This window comes from Ruditapes philippinarum, unplaced genomic scaffold (genome assembly GCF_026571515.1).
Source record: "Ruditapes philippinarum isolate M1 unplaced genomic scaffold, ASM2657151v2 ctg1066_1_1_1_1, whole genome shotgun sequence".
Lineage (NCBI taxonomy): Eukaryota > Metazoa > Mollusca > Bivalvia > Venerida > Veneridae > Ruditapes > Ruditapes philippinarum.
This window is the reverse complement of record NW_026858147.1, coordinates 1-24027: the sequence shown is the minus strand read 5'-3', so window position 1 is coordinate 24027 and position 24027 is coordinate 1. Positions and strand designations below refer to the sequence as shown.

Here is a 24027-nt window from a genome sequence, read left to right as displayed (position 1 = left end):
GAAAATAATATCCACTATACTGTTGAGACCACCTCGCTATTAAGACCACTTTGGTCCAGTCCCGTTTGTCGTCTTAATGGTAAGTTTTTTTCTTTATCAATTTTGTAATAAAAAAAAATATTCAGTTATGCCAAAAGCTCTAAAAACAACACATGCAAAAATAAAATTATAATTTTATTAAACATAAACACATACCGTACGTGGAAACAACTTAATTTAAGACTTTTCTAGCATTAGTTCAACCACGGATTTATATTACAATCCGTGGTTCAACATAATTTTATTAATTTCAACTAAACTTCAATTTAACAAGTAATGCATTTGTCAACGGATCAGGAACGGAAATAGAATTATATGAGATGTTATATCGTTGTTTGTATCAATCTGACTAGGGGCATATTTTAATCATAGCGAATATTTGGACAAAACGATAGCGAACTGAGACAATACGATGGTGACAGTACGATGGCGAAGCGCGACTGTGTGCCACTGTCGCCATCATACTGTCGTACTGACACAATCGCACAGTCGCGCTTACCAACCACCGCATTGTCACATTCTTTATAAACATGCGCATAATACAAAAATGGAGCAAATATTGTCCATAGGTCTTATTTTAACATGGCCTCTCATAAACTGGAATGCTTGCACAGTTGGGAATAGAGCAAGTGAAACATGTGATGTACATGTACTTTGTATAGTTTGATTATCCTATTTGAAAGATTTTTGAGTGGGATAGAATCAATTTTAATTCTAATCACAGAAATGTTAATAAAACATTTAACAGTTCTTTAAAACAAACATTTTTTTCGAGCATGAGAAAAAAATACCAAAATATACAACTTATTTAATAATCAGTTTCTGTTAATGACTTATGTAAACACGCCTTCCAGATTCATATTAATTTTCGTGAAAATTCTGGAAAAGTATTCAAAAGTAAAATATTGTTAAGTGAACAATTAAGGAGAGCATTAAATTTACACATTATGAAAAGCGCTTAAAATCCACGTTAATTACTTTTTTCAGGGTCAAATATCTTTATTTCTTTAAAACCCTTACTGCGTCAAGTCACTCAGCAGTTGATAAAGTTGATATATGTTGATAAAGACATATTAATCGCACATAATATATACATTTTTGCTACAATGGAAAACTGACGGTTTAAGAAAAGAGACATCAACGTATGTAACAAAATCGTTACATTCAATCAAATTTGAGTTAAAAGAGTTTTTATCCCAAAACCACGTGCCTATGTATCAAAAAGAAGCTTATCGTCATTTGATGAATCGTTATTAATACTTTTTCTATGCAAAAGACGGCTTTTTGAGAGTATTTCAATAGCTTATAGCTTTCAACATAATCTAACTAAAATAAATTTGTATAAACTAAACGACTGTCATACTTCTCAACACGAACAAAGGATCAAACCATCAGATTATTATTATTATTATTATTCAGTCATGTCCGGAAAGAACAATACATGTAAGGTTTTATTTGATTCATAAATGCTCACATGCTTGTTATAATGGATTGAGCTTAATGAAGTTTATGTTGTTGTTGTTGCATTGAGTCAATCTATACATTATAGATAATTATATATATTGTGAGTTGCCTCCCTTTAATAAATATACACCATGTACCTGTCAATTTGTCGCAAGTCAAAGAAACAACGGTACCGTTAATTGGCATCCTCTAGCTTACCAAATGAAGAACTTAGAGGAAGGTTTACATGGTATCTAACTGACTAAGTTTTACAGTTTATTGCCAGACTAAAATAGGTACGATATAGAGATAACGTGGGCTACAGATAACGCATTAAGTTAATGCGTTATTATTAACTAAGTGGAAATTTTTACCTGTTGCCCGGTGTCAATTTACCAAACTATTTCAATTGATAGATCTGAATGACATTTCATCCCTATTTATATGTAACAATTTTTATATATCCCGGGACAACCAATATTCAATCAGTTAAGCTGTTTTTAGCCAATAATAAATGGAAGGGGAAATTATACTTTAAATTTATTTTAGCTATTAATGCATCTATTATCACTTATTCTTTTTCAGGTTGGTACATTTTCAACAAGTTTTGATCTTTCTTAGAAATTCAATAAAAACAATATGACCCTCTCGGGTTACTCCCAGGAATATTTTAACCTAAATTCAAACAGCAGGGTAATCACCTTGAAAAATTTGTTAAAGATAAATCAGGGCCACTAAAAACTGTAGAAAATTTCACAATGGTCTATTCAACGATTTTCAACAGTTTTTTTCAAGATTTTAAAAAACTTACACTAAATTTTATAACATATGTACAGCACAATGCATTGGTATGACTAATGTTAATGTGTATAAAAAGGCAGTTAAAGGTGTCTCTTCTTAGTACGCCATTTGGGGTGCAAAATGATAAATGCACCCAATCTTTACAGCCATTTTACCTTCCTCACTTAATAATATTAGCACATATGGAAACTTGTGTAGGTCTGCAAGCTGGTATCTCTTACAAAACAATTATTCTACAATCATCGCATGAAATTATTTGATAGCAATATAAGATTTTATTAATAAGGACCCCCATGTAAAGTCTGATGAATATTTAGTGGTACATCATATAAATACTAAGTAAATGTTTTTAAATACACCTAGGACTGAGGTAAATGGTAAAACTCTTTAGCCAATACTTAATAAAAAAAATTAACTTGCTTAGAAAATTTTTTACCACTATTTTAAACAAGTGAATATTTTGGAGTGTAGCACAAAAGCCCTCCCGGACAAAAGCCCTCCCATTAAAAAGTGACAAGGCGGACAAAAGCCCTCCCGTGAAAATGACAAGGCGTACAAAAGCCCTCCCGTTAAAATGTCAGGGCGGACAAAAGCCCTCCAGTAAAAATGACAGGGCGGACAAAAGCCCTCCCGTGAAAATAATAGGGCGGACAAAAGCCCTCTCGCAGCGATTATACATATATGTACGTTGAATAGTTTTTATTTTATTTTCAATGCACTCAACATATTAAAATTGTAATCATGAATATTTTTGTTTTCCATTGGCATGACCGTGTTTGTACGGGCTTGAGCACATTCCTGAGAAATTAGTGCTAGAATATGTAAGTGCATATTTATTCACATAGATATGAAGGATTACTCCTATGTGAAGTTAATATTACATGTATTAGAGTAATAAATGATGAAAAGAAGTTAAAATAATCTAACTTAAAGTTAAAGACATTTATAATGTGCCTTGTAATTAGTCAATTACTTTTAAAAGTGACTTTGTTTTTAACGACATTCGTGTAAAAAGTTACCTCGTTAAACATTTCAGGAAGGTATTTTCAGAATAAAAGGTGGTTCTAGCTCATACACATACTTAGGCCAATTGAAAACAATAAGAAATATATGTAACAATTTTAATATGTTGAGTGCATTGAAAAAAACACAGGTATTCAACATACATATTCATTTTTGTTACGGGAGGGCTTTTGTCCGCCTTGCTAATTTCACGGGAGGGCTTTTGTCCGCCCAGTCATTTTCATGGGAGGGCTTTTGTCCGCCCTGTCATTTTCACGGGAGGGCTTTTGTCTGCCTTGTCATTTTTTGACGGGAGGGCTTTTGACCGGGAGGGCTTTTGTCCGTTTCCCAATATTTTGATATAGTGAAAGTTGGACAATTTATATTGTGTCACTTAAATCAAACAGTTTCTTATTGTTTTTCTGAAAACATCTGACAATTAATTAAGTGTGGCATTTATGCAAGTTTTGAAGTTAATACAACATGTGACTTTATGCAATTTAGTCAGGCATGACATCAGTGCCACAGAATTAAGAATGTGTTTGAATTTAGGTTGTGATTGAAAATTGGTTGTTTCGGGATACATGCAAAATGTAAGCAATACATTATAAGTGGGCCAGTGCTTTAAACCAGGAGTATATTGTCACCTTAGTGCAGTAACGGGTTAAGTCCTTTGTAAATTTAATAGGTGTAAATCAATTTTTGCACTAAGATGACATGTTGTAGGCTTATTTGATATTTGCAATTTCTTACTGTATAAAATGTAGACAGTAAACAAAGGGGATTACTCCACTCACAGGTTATTTTTTTTTTACAGTTAACAGTTCTTATTTTGGATATGTGATGAATAAAATATTATATTTGTGTAGCTGAATTACTTTGATCTATTATAGATGTAATAATGTTATGCTTGCCAGTCGCTTGCATAATACAATTTTCTCGACTTGTTAAATAAAAATAGATATATATAAACTCATTCAATATCATCTCAATATTAATTAAAACCTTTATTTTTTATGCTATCAGTCATAACAATGGTTTGTTTGATTCAGATTGTTTCAAGACATTTATATCGATATTCTTCCGGGAAACAGAAGTTATGACAAGGAGGTTCCGTAGAAGATTTAAAATTTTGATCATGTTAGTCATTGCCGGCATACTTGTGTACATGATCCACAGTTGGTACCTTGATGATGACCCACCACCAGAGGAAAATTATGTCACAACAAGAAAAACATTGGAGCCTACACTTACTGTTGTCATACAAGACTTTGATCCATTCCATAACAATATGTATAACACTGTTAATTATATAGCATCAAATTTTACATCTGTAAAAGTTCTTATAATTACTAAAACACTGCCTTATCCACCAATGAAATTACCAAAATTACCAAATGTGAAGTTAGTTGTGTTACATACCGACGTGAAGAGCATATTGAATGACAGTAGACCAGAATATCATATTGACAGTAATTTTGTGTTGTTTCTCCCAGATGGTGCTATATTAGATGATTATTTTATGAATAAGTTTAAGCACTTTGTTCTGAAGCACAATTACATGAAGTATGAAGCATATGCTATACCTATGAGATGGACAACTTTAAAATGCCATGGAATTGTTTTTTCTGTAAAAACATGGACTCTAGAAATAGGTGGAAAACTATTAACTAATAAATGTGGGTATGTGTCGGGTGAACATGGAGTTCTGTTGAGGACTAAACACCTATATGAGTTATCAAACCCATTTTTAACACCAACTTTCATGTCTATATATATCCAGTTATCTCTCATATACTTTAAAGTTGTGATATTAGATGATCTATATTTGTTACCTGCTAGTAATGTTAAACCTGATGCTCAGACTATATGGCAACAGAAACAGACTCATTCCCAGAAATTGAAGGCCTTGTATTCAGATCTTGGCATAAAACTTGTTTTACATGAGAATAAAAGAGAAGAATGGTATGGGTGTCACAAAGAATCATTTCGATGTTTTGATACAGTCTACAACGATATGCCTGAGTTTCTATATACAGGACGATGGACCCCACCCTGCTGTTTGAAAAATTTAAGGGAAACTGCCAAACATGTTTTTGCAATTCTTGATAAATGTAAAGTACGCTATTGGCTAGAAGGGGGCAGTTTATTAGGTGCAGCACGTATTGGTGACATTATTCCGTGGGATTATGACATAGACATAGGTATTTACCAGGAGGATATATTCAAGTGTGATCAACTAAGAAAAGTTGTGAAAGAAGGATTTATTGATGATGAAGGCTACTCATGGGAGAAAGCCATTGAAGGCGACTTTTACAGAGTACAGTTTAGTGACACTAATCATTTACATGTTGATATATTTCCTTTTTATCCTAAAAATGGAATAATGACTAAGAATACCTGGTTTAAATCCCATAGACAGGATACAGAATTTCCAGAAAGATATCTTAAACCATTGAGTAAGATTAAATTTGCTGGTTTGAGTGTGTCAGCACCAAATCATGTGAGAGACTTTTTAGAATATAAATTTGGAAAAGGAGTCATTGAAAGTCCAAAATATCCAAATACAGAGATTGCTGGTTGATTCAGTCTCATAAGTTATATCAATGAATTTTTTTTTTGTAAAATGTTTATATTTATTTTGAATATGGAGATGAATGAAACAAATTACATAGGATCTCTTATGAGTTGGCATAATCATTGTATAATTTCTTAAAATGGTATAAAGAAATAAATACAAAGTGAACTTCTTGTAAGCTTTAACATTTTCTTGAAGGAGTTAAATGAAAATTTTTATTTCACATCTCATGAAATATAACCAATGCACTTTCAGCATTTGCACCATGTAATATTCAAATAGAAATCATTAGATCCAATCTAATCAGTTTAGCCTCATTTTCATTTCCAGAGTCCAAAAAGTCCATATCTAATCCACATCACACCCCATATAGCCTTGTTTTCATTTCCAGAGTCCAAATGGTTTGTATCAAATTCATATTGCAGTCCATCTTTTGATTTCGTTTCCAATTTTTGAGAGTCAGAAATCCATATTCTAACATGCTTCATAGTAGTCCTCTATCAAACAGATAGGGAAATCAAGTTCATTATTATACGATATATACCTGTAGGATGATGATTCTGGGCTCTGATGGAAGGGCCAAGCCCTTTTTAAGCCCCTCTTCTTTTGACAATCTTTCACTACTTCTTCTTATTGCTCTCACCACTTCTATGTTTAATTATATATACTTATATCTATTTCTGTTCACTCTGCTGTATAATTTTAACAGCATAATTTTTCAATAATAACATTTTAAACTTTATATGGAGTGTCTCCGGTCCAGTGTTGGTCTAGTTTTATTTTAAATTCATGAACACTTTTTGAGTCTACTACATTTTTTGGCAAATTATTCCATGTCTTAATTACACGTCTGGAAAACTGATGTAGGCAATGAGTTGTTCTACTACGAGGCATTTCTAGTTTTAAATTATGTCCCCTTGTTGATGCCGAATAACTAAAAAAAATTTCAAACACACAGTCATCTAAGCCTTTTACTATTTTGAACGTCTGAATCATGTCCCCTCTTAATCTGCGATGTATTAGACTTGGCAGTTTAAGCTTTTTAAGACGGTCAATATATGTCAGATCTTTTAATGATGAAATTAGTTTTGTTGCTCTTTGTTGAAGTCTTTCTAGACTTGATATATCTTTTATTAAATATGGATTCCACACAACATTTGCAAATTCAACATGAGGACGAATCAAAGCTGTATACAATTTCACAAAGGTGTATTCATCTAAAAATTCAAAAGACCGGTTAATAAGGCCTAAAATACTATTTGCCTTATTAATCTTAGTAGAAATATGTTTGCTAAATTTAAGATCTTTTTCAAAAATAACTCCTAGATCACATTCTTCTTGAGTATCCGATAAAGTCTTGTTATTCATAACATACTGTTTTTGAAGATTTGCATGACCATAATGCATCACCTTACATTTATCAACATTAAAGTTCATTTCCCATTTTACTGCCCAGTTCATAATTGAGTCAATATCATTTTGGAGGACATCCGACTTGCTAGTTGGTGTATACAATTTTGTATCATCAGCAAATATTTTAATGCTTGATTTGACATTATCTGTGATATCATTCACATACACAATAAAAAGTACCGGCCCCATGCAACACACTACCTTGCGGCACTCCACTATCCACTGCTTTCCACAATGATGTACTACCTTTAATTGATATATGCACAGCAAAATAACAAAGAATACTAATATGTCATATTATGTCACATATGATGTCAATAAACCAAATGATGTCCGGAAAATTACTTTTATTCTAAATATATTCAACATATTTTTATTGATTCTCTTTTTTAATTAGCATGTTAGAATGGAAATAGATATTAATTATTTATTGCATTATAGTATAATATAGCAGAGTTTATGGTTCAAATGCTTTGTTATCAATCACTCGGGCCCATCAGCCATCATGATTATATACCTACGCATTTAAACTTGACCCGTGCATAGTTGTAAAGTAATGTACTCAAAATTGATGCTTTTTCCCCAATTGAATCCTTATTGTAACAGAAGTAATGAAGTTCTGTTAAAATGTCAAAAACTGGTGGTGTGAAATAAAGAGGTCATTAATCATGGTTGAGGACAATACTGGTTCTATTAAACTTTTACACAGCTTCAAAATCTGTATCAGACTTGGCTTAAGCACCTTATCAAATGTAGGTTTGAGAGCTGTGTTCTGTACTCCACAAATTAAATTCATTATTGTTCTGAAGAATGTTTAATAATAACTTCATATCATTACTTCACTTTGACTCTAATTTTCAGGTGTAGATATTTATTATAAGTATAGGTATAGGTTATAATTAATTTTCGAGTGAAGAAGTGAAACGAGAAAACAAGTTTCTTAAAACTCTGTATATAACCTATATAACTGATTTACATTTAGCCCTGCCCATTCAAATCAAATGAATTATGTAAATAGGCAGAGTCCATTAACTCGGTTCATTTAATGTATAAATTTAATACACACAGTTGAGTTACAGCACTGAATGGTAAATATTTTGATACAATTTAAACATAATAGAGCGACTTCATTGGCAGACAAACTTTGGCAAACTGTAAATTAATTATGCTAGTTCAATACTGTTCTTTATGTCAATTGATATGTCAGCTGTAAAGCTTTTGATATTTATAAAAGACCATTCTGCATAGTTTTTATTGTCATTGTTTTTCTGTTAAAGTGTTAAATTTCATGTAAGACCAAGATTTTCTAATGTTTCACACTGTTGCTATAAAATGTCATCTACCACCTTGCCTGTATAAAATATGCACATGTACCTGCAACCTGTGTAAAATTGATATATTTATCTGAGGTACAAATGTATATTTTCATAAGTGATATAGCTGTTGTACACTAGTGAAATATAATTTCATATGGCATTTTTTCTATCTAAGCTTTTTTAAAGTTTACATTCATATTTATATATTTTTATTGCATAATCTCATATGCTTCCCTTCATGATGACATAATATTCATTACATACTTTAAATACAATTCTATGTGGTTTGAAGATATGCATACATTTCTACATGAAGTGCACAAATATTTATGTATCTGAAGTATTTATGTAAAGTATATTTCTGCTACATTTTATGCTCCCCAAAGGGAGAGCATAAAAAGAGGTGCCACTTTGTCCATCTGTCTGTCCTCTTTTCTTGTCTGGGACATAACTCTGAAACTACAAGAGATATCGGCAAGAAACTACTTGTCTGTGTCTAAATCCTATTGGGGAACATCACAGGGTTCAACCGGATCACCAGGTTCAACCGCCTCTTGGTTTTATTTTATGACATGCAGTTATACAAATGCTTTTCTTTCAGTATTCAAATATAGTTTGGTGATTGGTTAGAGTGAAATTATATTATAATAATTTCACAGTGAAATTATCCAAATATATAATTTGCTGTTATATTTCAGTTAATTACTGTTATGTACTTATAAATATACAGGTATGTTATATAAAAGTGGGACTAAAAGTATCTTTGTACTTTGTAATCTTGTATATTTATTTATTTATTTATAAATAAAGGTTTTAAACATTAAAACAAATCCAACTTGTGTTTTTTTCTGATATTTTTAATCTCAAATATGCAATAATAATTTTTTACTTTCAAAATTTTAATTAAAAATGCAGGAATTATCATTAACATCACAGAAATGCAGCATGTTTGCATGTATTGAAGAAAAAAATCTGTGTAAACAGCAGCATGTATGTACATAAAATATAATTATATTAAACATAAAACTTAACTTCAGTATACAAACAATGTTGGTGCTACAGATGTTCTTGACACATTTTACGAAACAAGAGATGTTGATTTTTTATTGCATTTCTTATTTACATTTTATATAGCACCTGTACCACACTGTATGATAGTAATTGCCAATTAACATTCAACAGTCTCCTGAAATAATTTCTTATTCTTAACTGTATGGACAATGCAAAATTAATAATTCTTTTATCAAGTAAATTTACTTTAGAGACCTATGTATGATCATTGTCTAAATGTCTGGTAAAGAAACATATATATCAACTTTCTTTTCATCTGAAGGTTTCATAATTTCACAGGTACAATGTTTTAAAGATGACACTTGACAGTTTTTTTGTTGTTTTTTTCACAGTTTATGACGCTTGTTGTTGTTTGCTGTCTGTAGGTTCTCTGACCATCGTAAGGATTTTCTCCAGTTTGGCGATTTCTGCTTGCTCACGGACGGACGGGTCAGGGGCTGCGACTCCTTTCTTCTCCTGTGAAAAAAGCAAAGAGTTACGTGAATATGAATCTGTGTGTAAACTGAATTAAACATTAAGTGAAGGGTTAGACATCGGTGAAACATGATTTTATAACTACAAAATGTACCAAATGAGACTTTCTATGTGGAGTAAAATATTTCACTGTACTTACTTCATACTATGCTCACTTTAAATGGTGTATTCAGAAATAATTTTAAAACATATTTTTTTGCATCTTTAGTTCTTATTAGGTTATTAAACAAGAGGTGTCAAATGTCAATGTCCATTTGTTAATTTAGTGATTTTTTTTTTCAAATTAAGAAACTGAATTATGTAATTTTGAATATAGACCTTAATCTTGAAATATTCATACAAGTATATATAAAAATAGGAACAGATTTCATTTAAGGACATAAACCTATTCTAAAACTAATACACTATACCTCAACAGACTGGAATTGACAAGTAAATAAATACATTTGATACAGAGAAATCAGAAATAAGGACACAATACCTGTGCATTTCATCTTACTTTCACATTTTTTATAAACATACAAATATCATTCATAACAACATTAGGGAGGGGGATAATTATTCACAACATTTCCTGTTCTTCAACTTACATGTTGTATATGATAGTCAAACTATAAAATAAAGATTTTAAATACTGCTTAATATGATGTAATGATACCTTTCCTCTAAAAAGAAAATTAATTTTAATTCTACAATTTAGGAACCTTGTTTGAATCAAATGATATAGCTTGTATATGGTAAACACTTCATAATACTTTTATTTCTGTAGACAGGCTATGAAAAAATACAAAAAAAATGCAAGTGATACACTATTCTACAACTTTTAAAAAGCATGCACCATGCAGTCCTATAGATGAAAACTTATCAAATTTGCCGAGACATGGTCACCTGATTTAACAACCCAACTGCATTACTGATTAAAAAAAGATTTAGTGTGTTTGAATATGATAAAGTTTAACAGCTCAAAAAGGTTTTTTGAATGTATTTTTATAGGCACAGCATGTATATAGGACAACCCCTATCCCCAAATAGCAGTATGATAAAAGAATTGAACAGACCATGTTTGATACGAGTTCTCAGTAAGGTGGAGTTTATGAAAACTTTTCAGGGATTTAAATATGAAACGCGAAGGGTATTTCAAGTCAGGTGTCTCTAAACTTGGGTATACGGCCCCTGGATCCTCATGCAGAATAAGGTACATGCACTATACGACTACAACAACTTGTATATGCTTCAGTCTAGTATTGCCATTATAATAATTTTTCTTACTTTGAAATAAAATGTGTGACTTTTAAATAAGAAACATAATCACTTCAATCATATAATACAAAAAAGAATAATATCCTTGGCTCTAATCTCTGTGTGTAACTGTCAAATAATTGATTTTAAGTAACTTCTACACATACATTAAATAATGTGAAAATAAAAGTTCATGAAGAAAAACAAACCTTGTGTGATTTTCCAAAACTGACTATTACATGCAGTGGTTTAACGATGAAATTGTTAACTTACAGTTAGTTTAATATATAAAGCTGTTATAGGATTATCCAATTCCTCGTCGTCTGACTTTATATTATATAACAAAGGTAAAATCTTCATCTTCACCAATTATTCTATTTGTTACATTATGTATGTAGCCTTAATCTTTAACTCCAATGCAAAATTATATTTATATGGCCATAACTTAAAACCTCAATGAAATAAATTAATATGCATTTGGTCATAAACTTAACCTTTATGAAATGAGCCCGACATGACAAAACCAACGTAATGCGTTTGCGACCAGCATGGATCCAGACCAGCCTGCGCATCCGCGCAGTCTGATCAGGATCCATGCTGTTCGCTATCAGTTTCTCTTTTTGTAAGAGAAGTGAACAGCATGGATCCTGATCAGACTGCGCGGACGCGCAGACTGGTCTGGATCCATGCTGGTTGCAAATGCATTATGTTCGTTTTGTAGTGTCGCGGCTCATATATGTTTATATTATTGATGAGGCCACAACCTTTAACACCAATGAAGTAGATTATTTATCATTATCTGTTAGGCCTTAAACTTTACCATCAAAATTCATTTGTGGCCATAATATTTTAACCTCAATAAAATAGACTGTATAGGTTGCCTTATAAACTTCAAGAATAATACATAATAATGCGAGAATGTTAATTAGAATTGCTTCGTGTTATATCATAGTTGGCATATAAACAATAAAATATAAGTCATTAGTATTTGTATTTTTATTTCTCTTGGATATGTCTCATTAAAATTATCGAAATAAAGAGACATTTAAGGCCCCTGTGACCTAGACCTTTGACCTAGTGACCCAAAATCAAAAGGTGTCATCTGATAGTTATTCCTTGAATTATGTAGCTACCTCACATCATTTGAATAAGTTACATGTAGTCTTAACCTTGAACCACAATCAATCAAGCAATTTTTGTGACCTTAACATCTTAAATGGAAGATGCACATCACTTACATTCCTTTAACCTTTCAGGGCAAGAAGATAAATATTGTTTGTTAAACAAGGTAAAATACTAAAACATTATCCATAATTCTGTTAAAGAAGGTGACAGATATTCATTTACAAAATTTAGTGGATTAATGTTGAAATAGAATACTTCAGTTCATTCCTGTTAATGAAATTGAATATTGATTGTAAGTTGCATTAGTATAGAACCACTATAATAACAGTTCATTAAAATAAGCTTACCTTTGGTTGTTTTCTCAAGTTTGGTGACAATTTGCAGCTTGTAACTGTTCCTCTGAAGTGAAAAAAGAAATTGACAAGTGTTAGTATACTAATATTGAGAGTAGATATTATAATAATGATAATTTAATATTAGTAACAGTAATCATATGAGCAAAGGCACTTGCTAAACAGAATATCACATTGAATATTGAACCAAGTTTATGCTATATTTAACTGTACCTGCAACATGTCTTCAATTTGCAATGTTCCATAACCTTATAGGTGTCCTTTTTTAATATAAACATATTTATTTCAAGCTTGATTGCAAAACAAGTACTTAGACTTATATGTATCACTAGAACCCATGTTCCTTGGGTTTAGAGGCAGACACTTTAACCACTAGCTCATCCTTTTTTGATTATAGTAATACAAATTATGTTTCTAGTTCACTCAATTTTTTGTCTATTAACTATGAACAATTCAGGACAAAAGAGAATAAAGATATGAATTTAACTACATGTATATTCGAATATATTTGCCATAATCTACATCTACAAATCATCAAAGTACAAGTGTACTATGTGTAAAACAGCTATACTTGTGTTGTAGACAGCAAAAAAGGTTAATTATCAAGTAATATGTTAAAACTATCCTTTTGCTATTTACATATATATAAGTGTGGTTATAGCATACCTATCATCTCCTACAATAACTATTGGATATTGAGGATTGAATTCTAGATGTGTGAGTTTTGTCTTCTTTTTCTGTGCTACCACCTGTTCACATAGGGGCTCGTATTTGTTTACATTCAGATCATAGACAAACACCTGAAATACAGTGGCATATATAATTATACTTCCAGTAAAGTTTTAATAAATTATAATTTAATGCATACATGCTGACAATTGAGTTACTTTGAAGTTTTAGTTTTTATACCCAGTACCTAAATCTATAAATTTCTGATAAATGTGAGTTAACAAGCAAAATCATAACAAAGCCTTCTAATAATACAAAAATAGTGGTTATTTTGTTTGGGAATATTTTCTATTTTCATATATGTGCATTAAAGTACAGATACAATTTTTGCCACAATGATCTTAAGATATGACACAAAGAGTATGAAAACAATGTGACTGTTAAAATTTTTATAAGATATTTCACTAGTTACAGCAATTTTCCAGCTTTAATGACACAGTAAAACTTTTGACATTTCTCTCTGCAATACTTCGGGTATGGGTAGTAACTCTTACACCTTCTTGCTACATAACTTCATACTTCAGGGTCTTAGGAATTTCTCAAATCTATGGGGTATTAGACAAGTGACTTAAAGATTAATTCCGCTTTATAATATACAAAACTATATAAAATATTTAGAGAAGAAAACAACAGTTAATTGTTCTAACCTTTCCATCAGCAGTAACAGCTGCAAATACTGTGGATGAATAAGGTGCCCATGCTACATCACCTACTGAGTTATTCAAGTCAAAGGTGAACAATGGCTTCCTGAAAACAGTAAGGAATTAAAAAGTAATAATCTTCATGCTTCTCAAAAAATACCAATTGTTTCATCAATGAATAAAAATTGACTTTGAATACCACTGATTGCATTCTACACAATAATCACTTCAGTATACAATTCATTACAAAATATACAAACATTTATCTCATTATACCACTCATTGTAAAATAAACAGACATTCATCTTATTATATCGCTCAATGTAAAATTTGATGGCATTTATTTCATTATTCAACTTACTGTAAGCAACTAAAAGAATAATGCCTTATGTTAAAATACTGTAAAGATGTGAAAGTTGCTGTCTAGACTTAACATTGTGGCACAGGTTATTCATTACCTCTACTGAAACTCAAAGAAACACAAAAAATCTTTGCCACTCAAAACTTCAGTAACTCTACAGAAGTAAATTTTCTTTTCCTAACAATAGCTTTGTGTTGTTTGATACTGCAATAGTCACTCTAGATTTTTCTGGTACAAGACCCAAGGTGCACTTCCATGCATTATAAAAGGTACAAATGGGCACCTGTGTAAATTCACTGATCTTATTAACAACAAGATTTATTAATATTAAAAAATCAAATCAATATTATACTGACCTTGTAGCACTATCAGGATTATCATTTTTGTCACTAGCAGATTTATTTCCACGTTCCCAGATTTTGACAGTCCAGTCAGCACTACAAGTGATGTAGATATCAGGATGGTACGGGTTCCAGCGTACCTGAAATATACAAATATATTCAAAAACACATACAAACATTTTGTCAAATTAATTTACATTAACCTCTTCACTATCTGGTTATATACTGTGACTTACATATATTCACTTACAAGAAGGTTTTCCTCCGAATTGATAGAGTTTAAGACTGTACACCTTGACATATAAAAGTGATGCAAAAAACAATGTTTTATGCAAAGTAGTAAAAAAACTCTTTGAACACAGTCGGGCCAGAACTTTACTGTTGCCTGTCTAAATTTAGAATATGAATATTAATAAAATTCTCTCAACTAAAGCTTGACAATTCCAAATTGAAAAACTTGACATTTGTTAAGTTTATAACCTTGACTATAACTCCACTGCAGCAGGTTTTTGGAATGAATGAAAGAAAAAAGAATGAAAGGAACTAGTAAAGACACATATAAACTATAGAGTAAAATCAAGTTTTGTACAAACCTTGTAAACAGCCATATTGTGAGCATCCATTGAATCAAGGAACTGACTACTGTAGGCCTTTGAACATGTGTGTATCTTTCCCTCCTCTGATCCAACAACAAACATATAATCATTCTTCTTATGGAAGTCAAATGCAGTTCCACAGCCTGTAAAATAAGTGCAATATGATGAAAACATAATTAATATTTGATAGCTTTAGTATTCAAAATAACAGCTGTATTACTCTCACATTCTTTGATTATAAATAAAGTTTTTCCAACCACAGCCAGGGAAATTAAAGTAAGGTCAGTAACCTCCAATATTATGCAAAAATCTTTAAAGAGAGACAAAACAAAAACATTTTACCAATTGTTTGTATTTTTGTTCCATCTGGACCTTCTGCTGGAGCTTCAGGCATGGCAAGTTTTATAACATCTTGATAGGTCAATTCATTCTGTAAAGAAAATTAAAAAATACTTTATTTTCTTTTCAATCAGAAGTTTTGTATCACTACACGATGTCACCTATCTCTAGCTTAGATGAATTTGGTCAAATGTTCAAATTTCTTTTTAAAATATCTGTCACTTCAGACTGAGCATGAAAGGTTAGAGATGAAAAACATTTTCACAAGCACATGACATTACTCTTGTTGCTGCATGTCTCCAAATTTCAATGTTAATTCCAAAATCGTTCTAATTTGTAAAACTAAATAAAGACTTAACCTAGCCTAATGGACAGAGTTTTACATCTCAATATATACAGAAACAGACACTTCTCTGTTGGGAATAGGAAAGAAACATGTTGATAATAATTATAAATCGTGTCATATATGTATAATCTTACATTGTTAAAATTCATACATTTCATAAACAGATAATAAAAATTCTTCTTCTCCTTTTTATTCAATTTGTTTTTGTGTTTTGAAATATGTAGCTTTAAAAAATATAATATATCACAAATGTGTTGTATTTTTGGGCTAGTGTGCATTCTTTGTCTTAATTTGATTTACTTTGCAATAATTACACTGTTTTAATAGCAAATGGTAAAACCAGCATGCATTTCCCAAACTTCTTTCATATCTGTTTTGTTTCTTCTCCCCAACAAATTTTGGACATTAAATTTAAAGAATAAGCTGTTCCTGTGTTTGCAACAAATAACAATGACCATACCTTAATGATTGTCCAGTGTACTATACGTCCATCTGAGGAGATTGAGTAGAAATTATGATTATTTTCTAGGTCATCTTTCTGCCATCTCACCTGTAATATATAGACTTTAATAAAAAAAAGTATGAAAAAAAACCATAAAACTTTCAAAAAGTAAGGTTCCAATTTGCCAATATTTTTTTATAAAAATCTAACTATTATTTAACTTTAACATTTTCCCTCTATGGTATATGGTTTATCATTTTTCAACTTTTCAATTTTGTATCCTATTTAAAACAATTAAAGCTGACTTATATATTATTCAAAAATATAATGTCACATATCAATTAAAAGTTTCTTAGATTCATGACATAATAGCTATTTTTATATCTTTAATTTAACACCTCATAAAAAGATTATTGATAAGAACTAGTGTGATTTAAAGCTGAATAAATTAGATAATGAAAATATTGATATGTCATTCTAACCTGCCAGACTGGGTCTGTATGTTTTCCATTTTTGGCTGTACATCTATGCATTGGTCCATCTTTCTTTTCTACATTGTAAACACCTACACTACCATCATAAAACCCAACACAGACCATATATGGGTGCTCAGGGTGTACATCAAGGCACATCACTCCACTATCTGTCTCGTATACATTCTCAGGGAAAGATGGGTTCTTGAGTGAGTAGAATAAAATCATACCACCAGCTTGCTTCATAAAGTCATCTGTTAAAATAATCATAATAACTTTATAACATTTTCTAGAGAATAGTTGTTTGGGGCTTATTCACTGAAATAAATCAAATTATTACATGAAAGTAACAAATATTTTTTCTTCGCATCATATGACATAATACATGTGTTACAGTTGTTGCATTAAAATTTATATATCAACAACAAATTAAATAAAAAATCTGTCCTCTTCATTACACAGAAAAATAATTTTGCACACTTGAATATTGCAGTCAGGTGATATATAACCCAAATAGGGACTAATACATTATGATGATATATATTATTTATTCATTTTTGTTATGGTAATAAATTAACAAACAAATCTTCATTGTTCATATATACTTACATGATCCGAAGGACACAGCAAACAGATCCTTGTACTTTGGGTTCCAGCAGAGAGAGGTTACAGCCAATTTCTTTGCTTTCTCGTAGGAGAATCTCCAGAGTGGAAGTAAGGTACCCTCGTTCTCACGATATTCATCCGATGGATCTTCCCAATATCTGAAGTCTGTACAGAAATATGTTTATATTTATTAGTAATCTAGTATGTATAAACTTAACATCTCCTTCAACAATTTCTTACATCTTAATATATATAGATGACAGCTTCTTTTTGTAGCAGCGACTACAATGTACAACTATAGTATACAAATATTTGAATTCCTAAATCATACTGTATGATTTACATAGAGTCTATGTTATGACCTTGGATCAAACCAGTGACCATCAACTTGTGTACCTTTAAATTGGCATCATCCCAACAATGAGGTATGTCAATACCTATTGCCCAATTGAGAGACATTTCATTGTGTACAAGTTTGCATAAAATTGCCATTTCATTAATATTAGACCATTAATGACACATATATTAGATGTATTACTTTATATAGTTGGAACTGTTTTCTTTGGCATCATTGGAAGAAACTTTGCTTTATATTTTTAATTTAGGAAAAACATTTAGTTTTTGAAATAATAATTTTAGATACTTCAAAAATTTGAATAAGTCAAGTTCTTACCCTGTGCAATATCATCATATGTGTTTTGATTGACCATACGTTCAATGATCTTTGATGCTTTCGAAATTCTTGAAATGTCATCTCCCTGAAAACACAATAACAGGAATGTTAAATATTAACTTACAGATATAGGAACATAATAGTAGAAAAATAATTACAGATGAAAACTCAATACAACTGACAAATAAATGACAGCATCACACTCTGTCTGAGCTTTAATTAACTTGTCCAATTACACCATCATATTTTCAGTTCATACTTAAAGCATACGGAAGTAATGTACATGAAAGTAACAACACAAAAAGTAATCAAACAAAGAATATAAAACATCTATTTATTTATGTCTGTAAATGAGAAAAAAAATACTAGCATGTGCCAATCTTATTGAAATAAAATTTAAAGCAGAAAAAAAAATGTTCTTAAGCGTTTGCAAAAAATTACTTCTCAAGCCTTTGGTAATTGAACGTTCCAAAGCAAATTCATGAAAAAGCAAGCATTTCAAGTGTTAACAGAGCAATGTTTGACTGATTTGTTGTTACTAGTATATCAGGCTCCCCAATGATGCATTACAAAGCTAGAATATCGACTTATAATGAGGAAAAGAAAAAAATGTTATCCACAGTGACCTTGACCCAATGGTAGAGGTCAATAAAGGTCTGATATATCAGTCAATAAATGAAGATGATAAGCAAATTTGTCAAAAAATTTGACAGAAGGGCAAAATAAAAGGCAAACTGCCAACTTTAATTATATTCAGTCAAATATTTAAAGGGCTGCAAGTTTTTTAACTGGTACATGTCAAGAGTTGAAGTATCAGTCTAAGCTACATTAGCATAAGCCCGAATGCAAGTATGCCCAGTAAAGTACAATGCGTAAACATTTATGCCATGTGTTTGTAAAATAATGATTTATGTAATGGTCTGAAACATTCTGAATATGTCAAGTTATGTGTTATTATTCACAAAGAAATAATAAAAATTAATGGCGCAGACAAGAAGTTTCTGTTACATTTAAAAACTTGACATTCTGTTTTTCAACCTCAGAAATCTACAGATACAAATCTTGATTGAAACATATTGTGTCATCATGATAAACAGGTGAAGTTTGTGAATCAATTTGTTAATATCAGACTTACAATTAGAACAAGCAAGGTTAGGTACACTAAAAATTGGACTAAAATTCAGGCGTTACCATGGTAGCTTTATTAACAATTCACTCAAAATCAAAAGTTTTACTGGGAAAAGACTCAAAATTATCTATTCTTTCATTATAAAACTGATGAAGCATTTGTTACATGTATTTCTATTACATGTATTAATTTTAGACTACTATTAAGTAATTAAAGTTATCACATGATACTTCATAATAAATTAATTTTTTTAAGATAATGCATTTTATGTATTTTCTTTTTATAACAATGATTAACTATGCACAATGTCATTTTATTTTCATAGCTTTATATATTCTGAAATAATGATTATAGTCCTGCAGTATAAATGATTGTATGCTATAAACTTAGGCTGCTAGAGCAGGGCTGTAACATGGCAAATAATCATTTATTCACAAAAATCTGACATGTGATTTTTAAATTCATAATTCATAGCAACAAAAAACAAATAGATAATATAAACTTCAGGGTTGTCCTTTGAAAATCAACATCACAGTTTGCAGTATTTATAAAAATTTACCACACAATTGGAGTAAGTTCTTGTGTTAAATCACTCAATATTAGTCTAAATTCAAATAAGGTATAAAAAAATGTTATAGTAAAACAAACTTACCTGCTGTAAAGTTTAAATTTTTAAAAAAAAGATGGAAAATGTTTTAATTAAGGATATAATAATTTACAATCAGTAAAATATTTGAATTAATATTACAGCTTAAAAATGCTTCAAATCATTAACCAAAAATATGCTGGACTCTTTGTTATCAATTTTGTTCATCAATTCTACTAGACAATATTTCAGAACTTATTCAAACAAGTACACAGCTGAAGAAACTACATGTATATTCAACAAACCATCCTTGACCAGTGTACAAGTTCAAATATTTAGTAACGTTTAATCTGCATTGTACAGAACAATGTTTAAAGCCTTTTTATACTCTATACTCATTGACATATTTCTTTGCTATGATTTTTCTAAAAACGCAATGTTTATTGGCCATTTTTTTTATAAAAAGTATACATATAACTAACCGATGTTTCAGTAATTGTGAGCCTCTTTCTTGTCTTATCTTCCTCCTTTCTCCCAGGTATAACTTTCTTCTCTTTATTCTTCTCCTGAAATATGTAGCAAAAGTAGTACATTTATAAAGACTATGTCAATACATTTATATTCGAAAAAATCTTTTTGCTGAAATGCCTTTTCAAAAAAGAACAAACTTCATATGGGAAATATGTAGTCAATGAAACTTTTGTTCAATTCATTTTTTTTTATGTTCAACTATGTAATCAAGATATTCTAGTTAGATTTATCACTTTCAAATCTGTTTCTTTAGGTGGTGCCTTACAAAAATAAAATGATCATGACCCCAATCAAGCTAGACTTCATGACCACTATGGTGGGAGGCGGATACCTTTACATCTATCCGACAGCTGAACTTTCATCTGAAGTTATTTTCTGATATGCTCAAACCATATTACTCATTAAGTTGTACAAAATTTACAGTTTAGGTCATATTGTATGTTTCTATACCTGTTTCTCAAAATCTTCCTGGTAAGCATCAAAGATCTCCCATTGTGTAACATTGGCAGCAAACACAGCTCTAGGTGGAGGTTCAGTGGCAGTTCCACGTTCCTGAAAACCAACATTGCCATTACAATCATTGTTCATGTTGTAATTTAAAAAAATATTATATCTATTAACAAATTTCTATGTATTTTGAATACTTTCTCAACTTTTTCAAGCAAAATCACTCTTCCATCATAATAAGATGAGCTATGAAAAGCAAAGCATTCAAATCTGATAATGCATTTATAGTAATTTGACTGAAGAACCCTTCAAGTCTATTTGCAATTTTTGTATGTAACAAAAAAAAATCACATATTTAATACAAAATGTCATAATTTTTACTGCGTATTATTGCAGCTTTTGCTGTGAAGCCTGATAGATTTAAACACTGGAATAAAAAATATAAAAAACAAGAGCTGTCTGTAGGACAGCACGCTCGACTATTCTAAGTGCTTGATATTAAAAGAGCCTTGATAATGTTAAATTTTTTAAGTTTACAAAAGGGCTAATTTTTTTTGTAAATTTTTGTTATAGGCTTTAGAGAGAGTCTAATTAAACAGAATTGGCTTGACTATTCGGAAGGTAATGTCACAAGGGTGTTTTATTGAGTATAATAATACTAATTACCTATAAATACATAAATTTGACAGAAAAGGTACAAAGGCTTGTTATTAAGATGTTTTATCAAGTAAGTCACTGCTTTATTATTATGAATGCATAAAATTGTCCCAAAAAAGGCACAAACCCTTCAGTAGTTATTGAGATAACAGCTTACAAATGAATTTCTAAGTTGAAAAAGGGGAGAAAAATCAGCCTAAATGCAAGATAGAATTATGGATCTTTGTAAGTGACCTACAATTATGACCCTAAATGCATAATTATGTGAAGTTTTAAATAAATATCTTTAATAGTTATTGAGATATGTAAAACTTGCATGTAAACATTAACCAAGAGACTAAGTAGAAATGGGGATATGAATCAGCCTTAATGCAAGATAGAGTTATGAAACTTGGTCAGTGACATACAATTATGACCCTCCAATTATGACCCTAAGTGCATCTGTAAAGTTGCAAGTAAAATCTTTGAAGACCTTTAACCTTTAACCAAAATTTCTAAGTTTCAAAGGGGCAAATAATTCTGCAAATATTGCAGGCAGAGTTATGCAATTTTGCAAACTGATGTACATTGTTACTATAAAAAAGTATTTTAATTTTCAATTGAATATCTCAAGCAATAATTGAGATATTTGACTTTACAAAAAAACTTTAACCAAAATTTCTAAGTTCCAAAGGGGCAAAATTCTGTCAATATTGTAGGCAGAGTTATCCAACTTGTCAATCTGATGTACCTTGTTACTATAAATAAGTATTGTAAGTTTCAATTGAATATCTCAAGCAATAATTGAGATATTTGACTTTACAAAAAACTTTAACCAAAATTTCTAAGTTAAAAAGGGGCATAATTCTGTCAATATTGTAGGCAGAGTTATCCAACTTGTCAATCTGATGTACCTTGTTACTATAAATAAGTATTGTAAGTTTCAATTGAATATCTCAAGCAATAATTGAGATATTTGACTTTACAAAAAAACTTTAACCAAAATTTCTAAGTTAAAAAGGGGCATAATTCTGTCAATATTGTAGGCAGAGTTATCCAACTTGTCAATCTGATGTACCTTGTTACTATAAATAAGTATTGTAAGTTTCAATTGAATATCTCAAGCAATAATTGAGATATTTGACTTTACAAAAAACTTTAACCCAAAATTTCTAAGTTAAAAAGGGGCATAATTCTGTCAATATTGTAGGCAGAGTTATCCAACTTGTCAATCTGATGTACCTTGTTACTATAAATAAGTATTGTAAGTTTCAATTGAATATCTCAAGCAATAATTGAGATATTTGACTTTACAAAAAACTTTAACCAAAATTTCTAAGTTAAAAAGGGGCATAATTCTGTCAATATTGTAGGCAGAGTTATCCAACTTGTCAATCTGATGTACCTTGTTACTATAAATAAGTATTGTAAGTTTCAATTGAATATCTCAAGCAATAATTGAGATATTTGACTTTACAAAAAACTTTAACCAAAATTTCTAAGTTAAAAAGAGGGGGCATAATTTCTGTCAATATTGTAGGCAGAGTTATCCAAATTGTCAATCTGATGTACCTTGTTACTATAAATAAGTATTGTAAGTTTCAATTGAATATCTCAAGCAATAATTGAGATATTTGACTTTACAAAAAACTTTAACCAAAATTTCTAAGTTAAAAAGGGGCATAATTCTGTCAATATTGTAGGCAGAGTTATCCAACTTGTCAATCTGATGTACCTTGTTACTATAAATAAGTATTGTAAGTTTCAATTGAATATCTCAAGCAATAATTGAGATATTTGACTTTACAAAAAACTTTAACCAAAATTTCTAAGTTAAAAAGGGGCATAATTCTGTCAATATTGTAGGCAGAGTTATCCAACTTGTCAATCTGATGTACCTTGTTACTATAAATAAGTATTGTAAGTTTCAATTGAATATCTCAAGTATTAATTGAGATATTTGACTTTACAAAAAAACTTTAACCAACGCAGACGCCGACGCGGACGCTGACGCCGACGCCGACGCCGGGGCGACTACAATAGCTCTCATATTCTTCGAATAGTCGAGCTAAAAATAAATAAATAAAATCTTTTTACTGTATATTTAAACTAAAATGCCATCACAGTTGCATAATATAAATGTTGCCAAAATAATTAAGTACAAGTAATAATTACCCTGTATGGGTTATTGTAGGTCTGGGAAGCACGTTCACTGAAGTTAAACTGATTTGTTAACTTTTTTGAACCGCCTCCTTCAGTTTGTGCTGGAGCTGGGGTTGTTGCCTCTTTTTTTTCTT

The 24027-nt window shown here is 30.6% G+C and overlaps 3 protein-coding genes across 4 annotated transcripts; 1 reads left to right on the top strand and 2 right to left on the bottom strand.

Moving 5' to 3' along the window:
• The first annotated feature begins 1645 nt into the window (after positions 1-1645).
• LOC132752282 (ribitol 5-phosphate transferase FKRP-like) lies at positions 1646-9391 on the top strand. The gene is made up of 2 exons (XM_060742598.1): positions 1646-1778; positions 4338-9391. The coding sequence occupies exon 2, from the start codon at positions 4385-4387 to the stop codon at positions 5867-5869; it is 1485 nt and encodes a 494-aa protein (XP_060598581.1). The 5' UTR covers positions 1646-1778; positions 4338-4384; the 3' UTR covers positions 5870-9391.
• On the bottom strand, positions 6596-8072 carry LOC132752283 (uncharacterized). The gene is made up of 2 exons (XM_060742599.1): positions 7962-8072; positions 6596-7522 (listed from the first exon to the last, which is right to left on the bottom strand). Exons 1-2 carry the CDS (start codon positions 8070-8072, stop codon positions 6596-6598), a joined length of 1038 nt encoding a protein of 345 aa, XP_060598582.1.
• A 94-nt stretch (positions 9392-9485) lies between the features above and the next one.
• LOC132752281 (dynein intermediate chain 2, ciliary-like) lies at positions 9486-24012 on the bottom strand (the record flags this gene model as incomplete). 2 transcript variants are annotated; one of them, XM_060742596.1, is given in 14 exon segments in its annotated part: positions 9486-10119; positions 12849-12900; positions 13521-13654; positions 14231-14330; positions 14942-15066; positions 15520-15665; positions 15865-15952; positions 16668-16757; positions 17132-17376; positions 17732-17893; positions 18402-18489; positions 20599-20682; positions 21098-21199; positions 23906-24012. In XM_060742596.1, coding segments are annotated over 14 exon segments (1646 nt in total), but the record flags the coding sequence as incomplete, so codon positions are not given.
• Positions 24013-24027: the final 15 nt, after the last annotated feature.

Excerpts from the sequence above, each read along its gene's own strand:
- LOC132752283 (XM_060742599.1), bottom strand. The coding sequence starts at position 8,072 with ATGAATTTAATTTGTGGAGTACAGAACACAGCTCTCAAACCTACATTT. Across the intron at positions 7,523-7,961 it reads GTAAAAGTTTAATAGAACCA|GTAGTACATCATTGTGGAAA; the intron begins GTATTGTCCTCA and ends TATCAATTAAAG.
- LOC132752282 (XM_060742598.1), top strand. The coding sequence starts at position 4,385 with ATGACAAGGAGGTTCCGTAGAAGATTTAAAATTTTGATCATGTTAGTC.